The sequence below is a fragment of the Cyclopterus lumpus genome, chromosome 1 (genome assembly GCF_009769545.1).
Source record: "Cyclopterus lumpus isolate fCycLum1 chromosome 1, fCycLum1.pri, whole genome shotgun sequence".
Lineage (NCBI taxonomy): Eukaryota > Metazoa > Chordata > Actinopteri > Perciformes > Cyclopteridae > Cyclopterus > Cyclopterus lumpus.
In genome coordinates this window covers 5,049,456-5,058,711 of record NC_046966.1, presented here as the reverse complement: position 1 = coordinate 5,058,711, position 9,256 = coordinate 5,049,456, and the positions used below count along the sequence as shown (strand labels likewise).

The 9,256-nt window shown below is 48.4% G+C and overlaps 1 protein-coding gene across 1 annotated transcript; it reads left to right on the top strand.

Annotated features, from left to right (window-relative positions):
- Positions 1 to 926: 926 nt before the first annotated feature.
- On the top strand, positions 927 to 8,921 carry smc2 (structural maintenance of chromosomes 2). Its single transcript, XM_034530268.1, has 25 exons — positions 927 to 1,240; positions 1,460 to 1,609; positions 1,694 to 1,816; positions 1,909 to 1,947; positions 2,048 to 2,158; positions 2,262 to 2,306; positions 2,396 to 2,629; positions 2,815 to 2,964; positions 3,056 to 3,289; positions 3,403 to 3,562; positions 3,685 to 3,802; positions 4,362 to 4,500; positions 4,622 to 4,741; positions 4,839 to 5,043; positions 5,244 to 5,379; positions 5,917 to 6,041; positions 6,209 to 6,402; positions 6,515 to 6,658; positions 6,796 to 6,870; positions 7,275 to 7,394; positions 7,527 to 7,727; positions 7,860 to 7,976; positions 8,093 to 8,253; positions 8,340 to 8,487; positions 8,594 to 8,921. The coding sequence occupies exons 1-25, from the start codon at positions 1,073 to 1,075 to the stop codon at positions 8,777 to 8,779; spliced, it is 3,603 nt and encodes a 1,200-aa protein (XP_034386159.1). The 5' UTR covers positions 927 to 1,072; the 3' UTR covers positions 8,780 to 8,921.
- The last annotated feature ends 335 nt before the right edge of the window (positions 8,922 to 9,256 follow it).

Below are 9,256 nucleotides of genomic sequence, written 5' to 3'. Positions count from 1 at the left end.
CGTGTGAATTGGAGAACAAATAAAGACAGCTACACGTTTCTGGCCTTTCTTTCACTTTGTGCCATATTTTGTATATGATTATTTCTTTAGAATGTTTTGTCTGTCGTGTCCCGGGCTTTGTAGCTCATGAATTAACATTTGGTGCTGAATATGTATTAGAATTGTTAAACAGGCCGTGAGAGTAAATACAGGATTCAATATATACCCCACCAGATTTATTTGTATTATAACTTTCTTGCTTTGTTTTTAAACAGTGCTGGCACACAGGTCTTTGCATTGAAACAGACAATACCGTAACATAAAATAATACTAATATAGCAGTCAAAAACCCAAGTAATAACACATGTTAAAACGTACTACCATAGGTATATAACTTTGGTTCAAAGTTAAAGGAGAACATGGGACTTGGACTTACGACGATGGGCCTTTCAGCGATTAACATTAATGCTAGGATTTTCTCTCGTTATTAATGGCGTCATATGGCTTCATACTTCACGTTTCTCATTTATTTTCAACATGGTAGAATCATCAATAACAACTATAAAAAAACATGCAATCACCATTAATACATTTGTATTAGCTATGGCCAACATAGCCCCATCGTCGCTGACGTTAAACAGTTTTCCTTTAAACTTAATACATCTAATTGTTGTCGACGTTTGACACGGGGAGAGCTATTTCTTCTCCCATCTGCGGTTCAGCTCTCTACCGACAGGTGGCCTCAAAACACCGTTAGAGGCGACAGGGAGCATTTAGTAGTCCCTAACCCTTGCCTGACGAAAACAAACATAAATAGATCTAAAACGGCGTTATTTACACATTATTTTTAAAATTAGAGTCAATAATATTATAATAATGAACAATGTATTCAAAATGCACACAATGCGTGTGAAGATATATTTCTTTTAATGTCTTCGTCCCGTCCCAGGCGCAGCGGGTCCGTGGCTGCCGCCAAAATTCAAGTGAAAAGAGAGGATCGACTTGTCGGTCGTAAACACTGGGCGGTAAGCGAGTGGATTCGGCCTTCAAACACCGCAAGTCTGTGCCTCCGGAATCTGCGGGGAGCCTGAAGATGTACATCAAGTCTATTATCCTTGAGGGATTCAAATCCTACGCACAGAGGACGGAGATCAATGGCTTCGACCCGCTGTTCAACGCCATCACGGGACTGAACGGCAGCGGCAAGTCCAACATCCTGGACTCCATATGTTTCCTTTTGGGCATTTCCAACCTCAGCCATGTGAGTGTGTTGTCGGTTATATGGCCCTTAACGTTTGGAGGATAACGGTCACCTAGCTAGCTCGTTGTTGACCTTAAATTATTCACGTCGTAGAGTTGTCAACTACCAAAACAGAGCCAGTAAGCTAAGCTAGCTGTTAGCCAGAAGCATCTTAAAACTCTGGTCACTCTTGAAAACCGGTAACGCTTTCTCCCTGTTTCATCCCCCTCCCCGGTAAAGGTGCGAGCCTCCAACCTCCAGGACTTGGTTTACAAGAACGGGCAGGGCGGCATCACCAAGGCCATGGTGTCCATCACCTTTGACAACTCCAACAAAAGCCAGAGTCCTCTGGGTTTCGAATCCCACGACGAGATCACCGTCACCAGACAGGTCGGCCGATAAATGGACTGCATGACAGCTCATTCATTGTGCGCGAGGCTGAAGCTAAAACTGATTGATATAACTGTGTCTCAGGTGGTGATTGGGGGCAGGAACAAGTACCTCATCAACGGAGTGAACGCCAACAACACCAGGGTGCAGGACCTGTTCTGCTCTGTCGGTCTCAATGTCAATAACCCACATTTTCTCATCATGCAGGTGGGTCTCCTGTCTGCAGAAAGTAGTGTGTGATAGTGTTTGTAACATCCTCTATGGTATTTTACATGATGTGATGTTCTCCAACACTTTAGGGGAGAATCACCAAAGTTCTGAACATGAAGCCACCGGAGGTAAAGCGTACACGCTCTGTACACCATCGATACTATTTCATACAGACCCATTTTTTCCAAGTCTTAAAGTGACCACCGGCTTTTTAATTTATTTTTTCAGATCCTTGCCATGATCGAGGAGGCAGCGGGAACCAGGATGTACGAGTGTAAAAAGATCAGCGCTCAGAAAACCATAGAGAAGAAGGAGGCCAAGCTGAAGGAGATTCAGATGGTGTGCTTCGTCGCCCCAAACTTATTTTGACTCGTCAATCTCGGTGTTGCCGCCGCCACGAATGCAACTGCAACTAACTCTTGTCTTTGTTGGCTCCCCCCAGATTTTGGATGAGGAAATCACTCCGACCATGCAAAAACTCCAAGAGGTAGGTTCAACGCAGAGTCGAGACCTGCAAAACATGTGATGGCAAGAATGAGAGGGCATCCCATCGACGCACCGTTTCACCTTCTGCAGGAACGGTCGTCGTACTTGGAGTACCAGAAGCTGATGCGTGAGATCCAGCACCTGTCCCGGCTGTACGTGGCCTGGCTATTTGTGTGCGCCGAGGAGACCAAGCTGAAGTCGGCGGACAATCTGAAGGGGATGCAGGATAACATCGCCAAGATGCAGGCGAGCATGGCCGAGAACGAGAGTAAAGTTCTGGAGCTGTCGGCCCAGATCCAGGAGCTGCAGAGGAAAAAGGACCAGGTGCGCTGGACGACTTTGTTTCCCCTCTTTCCTCGGCAGTTGATCTTGTTCGAAATTTGAATCTGCGTCCCCGGGAGGAAGTGTCCAAAAATGATCTGTAGCCAATCAAAATTCAATGTTTTGGATGTTTTTATTTATTATCAAACGACAACCGAAAAAAGGAATCTTAATCTGCTCACCTATAGGAGGTGAACGGAGTGTTAAAATCCCTGGAGGAGACTGTGGCGGACGTGCAACGTGTGGACGCCAAAGCTCAGAGTGCGTTCGACCTGAAGAAACAGAACATCACAGATGAAACCAAGAAGAGGAATGAGCTTGTCAAGAGTATGGAGGAGGTAATGGGTCAACACACTGAGCTATATCGTGCCCGTATGACTTCAATCTCTAATGTCTGAAACAAACACTTGCCCTCACCCCCATTCTTAGGATAAGAAAATGCTCGTGGTAAAAGAAAAGGAAGTCTCCAAGTTGACGGAGCAGCTTGAGGCCCTGCAGGAGGAGGGACAGAAGGATGGCACCGCCCTGGAGGCTGCCGAGCAGCATTTCAGGGCCGTGTCAGCGGGCCTCTCCACCAACGAGGACGGAGAGGAGGCCACGCTGGCCGGGCAGATGATGACCTGCAAGAACGACATGAGCAAGGCAGATACAGAGGCTAAGCAGGTGAGAAAAGGACTCGGGCGTATCCGACGGGGGAGAATGTACTCGATTTTCTTTCCTGCCGTTTTGCCGAGAGATTGTTCATCCCTCTTGTCCCCGCCCTCCTCTCCGTCCAGGCCCAGATGACTTTGAAGCATGCCCAGGCCGAGCTGAAGACCAAACAGGCCGAGGTGAAAAAGATGGACAGCGGCTACAAGAAGGACCAGGACGGCCTGCAGGTCGTCAGAAGCAGCAGGGAGAAATTGCAGGCGGAGCTAGCTAAACTCAACTATGAAGGTATTCTGTGTGAGAGCAGCGCATGCGGGGGCAGCCTCTGGTGCACACGGCAGCCGCCATTCCTTTTTTTTTTTTTTATGTTCTACATTTCAACTTTTGTTGGTCTGTGTGTGCATTTTCAGATGGGAAGGAGGAGAATTTGCTGGAGAAAAGAAGGCAGCTGTCCAGAGAGGTCGCCAAATTTAAAGAGACCTACGAGCGCCTCGTGTCTCGCTTCCCCAACTTGCGCTTCGACTACAAGTAAGGTTTTGCTTGTGCTTCCTGCACAGTTTGTTTGGGAATCTAGAAGTTCTGTTAGTTTGCCCTCTGATAATGGGTTGGAAATTATACACGCATTCACACACAAACAAAAAAAAAAACACAAATAAGTAACCCATTTTTGGTCAAAATAATCTTTTCCAAAGGATTAATTAATCTATTCTGAGTTTTTAAATGCCCTGCACATCCACAAAGGTGGGGGAAAAATATATATATTTCCAAAACTCTCAACACATCAAACCAAATATTCTACTATTTGTATTTGTTGGCATATCGTCATTTAAAAAAGCTGGCTTGATACAAAGAGGCGTCCACTCTAGTCAACAGGGCGGCTGGCAGCAATTTAACGGCACTGTAAATTCCCTTTCATACAACCACAAAATTCCCCCATTTTTAAGTGCGATGACATCATAAAACCTTAATACAAGCTTTGAAAATAAAAGACATAAATGGAATTGGGTATGCAATTGTATTGATTGGCCCTGAGAAACATTTATAGTATAGAATTGAATGTGTTTATCATTTCTTTGCCGTCTTAAAGGGACCCGGAGCGAGGATGGGACCGCAGCAAAGTGAAGGGGCTGCTCGCTAACCTGATCACAGTCCATGACCTCTCTTACGCAACAGGACTGGAGGTCGTTGCCGGAGGTCGCCTCTATAACATTATAGTTGACACAGAGGTACGTGTGTTAGTGGACGGTGTGCACGTTTCATGTCGTGATTATCATGTGATTTAATTTGCGTACCGGTGGAACAGTGCAACTGGAGTTGGCCTATTTATTTATTTCTTGTCTGTGCCAGGTGACTGGTAAGAAACTGTTGGAGAAGGGAGAGCTCCAGCGGAGGTACACCATCATTCCCCTGAACAAGATCTCTGCCAAGACGCTAAGCGACAGAGTGGTGAACACCGCCAAGAGCCTGGTGAGACATCTAAAACGCAGAAGATTGAGTCGTCGCTCTGTCTGGTCTTCAAAAAAAGCCCTGACTCCTCTCCGCCTATCCCCCGCCCCCCCGTTAGGTCGGCGAGAACAACGTCCACGCAGCTCTGTCCCTGGTGGGCTATGAGTCTGACCTGCGTAAGGCCATGGAGTACGTCTTTGGCTCCACGCTGGTGTGCGACACCCTCGACAACGCCAAAAAAGTGGCCTTCGATAGGCAGGTGATGACCAAGACCGTCACTCTCGGGGGGGACATCTTCGACCCCCAGGGGACTCTGAGCGGAGGTGAGAACAAGTGTCTCCATGGAACTTACCGCGGCTTGTTTTCTTGTACAGTCAAATGTTTGATTATTGCTTCATCTTCCAAAGCCTCCGCACATCCCTGGAATCCCAGTTTTGACCCACTAGACACGTGCAATACAACAATCTTCCATACTCGATGCCCATTTTTTCTTTCTTTTTTTTTCTCTCTCTCTCGCTTCCAGGCGCTCGCTCCCAGTCGGCATCGGTCCTGTCCAGCCTACAGGAACTGAAGGAGGTTCGCGACAACTTGAGCGACAGAGAGGCCCAGCTTCAGGATATCGAGCGACAACTGGCCAGCCTTAAGGGAACCGCGGAGAAGTATGCACATACATACACACACACACACACACACACACACACACACACACACACACACACACACACACACACACACACACACACACACACACACACACAGCAGATACATCGGGCGGGCCGATGTATGAGCCAATGCTAGTTTATGACGGATGAAAGTCTGTCTGATAACTTACCATGTTGGAGGTCATTGAGAAACAGTTTCACCTTTTACATAGTTTGTCCACCAGAGGGAACTGCCATGTTTTTACACTGCAAAACGTCCTCTTCAGTAGGTTTCTTGGTCAAAAATCCATATCCATTTAGTTTATTGTAAAAAATATATCTGTGCAACATATTGTTATGGATTGTTCTCAAAATATCTGTACCAGTATTATAAGAAATGTATCATTCTCAAAATAGTTCACCAACTCTGTGCCCTGAACCTCGCTTTCGCATCCTCCTGGTGTATTCTGGATTTCATCACCTCGTACTCTCTCCACCAGCAACCTACACTTTCTTCTTCTTCCTCTTCATTCACTGCGCTTCTTCACCCCCCAGGTACCATCAGCTGAAGCACCAGTATGAGCTGAAGGTCGAGGAGGAGCAGATTCTGCAGGCCAAGCTGCAGCAGAGCTCCTTCCACCAGCAGCAAGAGGAGCTGGAGAGGCTGCGCAAGGCCATAGGTCAGAATGCTGGAATGAGCACAATTTACAATGACTGAAACCCCCCCCCCCCCCCCCCCCCCCCCCCCCCCGGCCCTTTAGCACAGACTGTATACAAATGAGACACTTACGTTTTGAGAAATCTATCAAAAAAAACTAACTTAACTGTGGTGGGCTCGCTGAACCAGAGGAGAGTGAGGAGACCCTGCGCGTCACCAAGGAGGTGCAGAAGCGGGCGGAGGAGAAGTACAAGGTGCTGGAGGACAAGATGAAGAACGCGGAGGCCGAGAGGGAGAAGGAGCTGAAGGCCGCCCAGCAGAAGCTGAACGCGGCCAAGGCCAAAGCCGACGCCTTCAACAAGAAGCTGAAGCAGAGGCAGCAGGTACGCAGTCGTCGTACCCCCCACCCCCCCCCCCCCCCCCCCCCCCCCCCCCCCCCCCCCCCCCCCCCCAGCCTGGGTCTGCGTCAAATCAAATGGGTTCACTTTCTTGCAGGAGTCCGACGCCGTGGCCCTGGAGCTGGAGGAGCTGCGGAGGGAGCAGGCCGGTTACGAGCAGCAGATCCAGGCTGTAGACGAAGCCGTGGGGGCCATCAAGGAGCAGATCGACAGTATGGCTTGCATCGTATCACAGAACAAGGTATTTACACCTAAACAATTAAATGTGTCCCCCAAGAGCTCACATTTCTAGGTTTACGTGTTTACTCTTGTTGTTGTTTTTCCTTCCCTTTTTCTCACCACACGTTTGTGTGTGTGTGTGTGTGTGTGTGCGCGCAGGAGGCAGTGCGCAAAGCCCAGGAGGAGCTGGCCAACCAGAAGGAAGTGATCATGGCTCAGGACAAAGAGCTCAAGGTGATTTTAAAAACATGTTTCCCTTCCTCCTTTTTAGTGTAGGATTTGGCGACAGCTAGCCGTGGACCAAATACCCGTCCGCTCTAACGCGTCTACATTACCATAACGACTGTACTGTAGGAGCAACAGACGTCAGACATGAAGGCCAGTGCTTGGTTTGTCCATTCTGGGCTACCAAGGAAACATGGTGGACTCTGCTCCCTGTGTAGATGTGAGGGGCTCATTCTAATTTAGAAGCCACTCCATCAAACACGTTATGTGGTTCTTTTACTCTCTACTTGGCCACCGTTTGACTTTCTTAATTGTTTAGTGCTGGCTTATTTTACAGCTTGGAATTTTAGGATATGACTACTATGATTATTTATCTCTTTTTAAAAAAAAAAAAATCAAATTGAATGTTCCAGGGTAAGAGCACAGAGGCCAATAAGATCAGGGAGCAGAACAACGAAGTCCAGCTGAAGATCAAGGAGCTGGAACACAACATCAGTAAGCACCGCAAAGACAGCCAGGAAGCTGCTGACAAGGTACACACACACACACACACACACACACACACACACACACACACACACTACTGCAGTAGTAGTATAATTCCTGAAGGTTTCACCATGTCTCTCTCTCTCTTTCTCCCCATCTTCACACCGCTCGTCCTCCAGGTGTCTCGGATGCTGGAGGAACACGACTGGATCCGGTCGGAGCGGCAGTTCTTCGGCCAGCCCAACACCGTGTACGACTTTAAAACCAACAACCCCCGCGAGGCCGGCCAGCGGCTGAAGAAGCTGGAGGAGACCACCACCAAGCTGGAGAGGAACGTCAACAAGAGGGCCATGAACATGCTGAACGAGGCGGAGGAGAGGGTGAGGGCGGAGCGAGGGGGATTGTTGCGTCAGCAAGTGCAAACTCCCCACACACACGTGCACACAAAAAACTACAATTGTGGCTTTGGATAACTCAACATTTATCCCACACAACTGTCTTCCCTCCTGCAGTACAACGACCTGATGAAGAAGAAGAGGATCGTGGAGAACGACAAGGCCAAAATCTTGCAGACCATCGAGGAGCTGGACCAGAAGAAGAACGAGGCTCTCAACGTGGCGTGGCAGAAGGTCGTCCCTCCCCCCATACATTTGCAATAGTGGCTCACGTTCATCTCACATTGGGCTACGTACACTGAGACTGGTTTGGACTTCACAGTAATCCCTGTACCCTGTACCCCCGGCAGGTGAACAAGGACTTTGGCTCTATTTTTTCCACTCTGCTGCCGGGGGCCACTGCTAAGCTGGCTCCTGCCCAGGGCTGTGGAGTCTTGGAAGGTCTTGAGTTCAAGGTAGCCTTGGGCAACACCTGGAAGGAGAACCTCACTGAGCTCAGTGGTGGGCAAAGGTCAGTAAAAGAAAAGCCAATGAATGAAGCAAGCCGGTCACTTAGTTATTTTAATTGTATTGAGCATCCTCTTTGCATCTGTTCAGATCCCTGGTGGCCTTGTCCCTCATCCTGGCCATGCTGCTGTTCAAACCGGCCCCCATCTACATCTTGGACGAGGTGGACGCCGCCCTGGATCTCTCGCACACACAGAACATCGGACAGATGCTGCGCACGCATTTCAGACACTCACAGGTATGACAACCACACACACACACACACTTTTACTAAGCATCAAATGGACTAGAGCGACCAACACATACACACCACCAGTGAACTTGCTGAATTCTCTCCCCTGCAGTTCGTGGTGGTGTCCCTGAAGGACGGCATGTTCACCAACGCCAACGTCCTGTTCAAGACCAAGTTCGTCGACGGCATGTCCGCCGTGTCGCGGACGGCACTCGGCCACAGCGACGCCAACCTCCCCAACAAAGGCCTGGACAAGGCGCGGCAGAAGGACCGGAGGAACAAACAGATCGTCGGCTAATCGCTGTGCACAGCGGCCGCGTTCTAAATGTGCTGCTTAGCAACCGTATCTATGTAGTCTCCGTTTGTAACTTCTGGCTATCTGTTTGTGTTTACCGTTTCCTTTCATCCAAAAATAAATACTTTAGTTTTTTTTCTCATTTCCACGTTGTCTTCAAACTGCTTTCTGAACGAACACACTGCCGGACTCGCAGTGTTGGGACACGACGAGTGGTCCGACCATTTATTTGTATTCACGTTACAAAGTCTTCGGCCTACTGGTCTGACACCAGCTATTTGGCAATAGCGTTGCAATTGTAAGGTTACATTTTATAGACTTTATTAGCGAACGTAATATTTACTGCTGAGACAAACAGGATATTTCCACCACAAATGAGGATTGTTATACTTAAAACATAACCCTTGGAAATAACTTTGAGGGTGAGCAACATCTTTGTCCCTCTGACCTTACGGAGGATTGTCGGTTTCGTGTTACAGC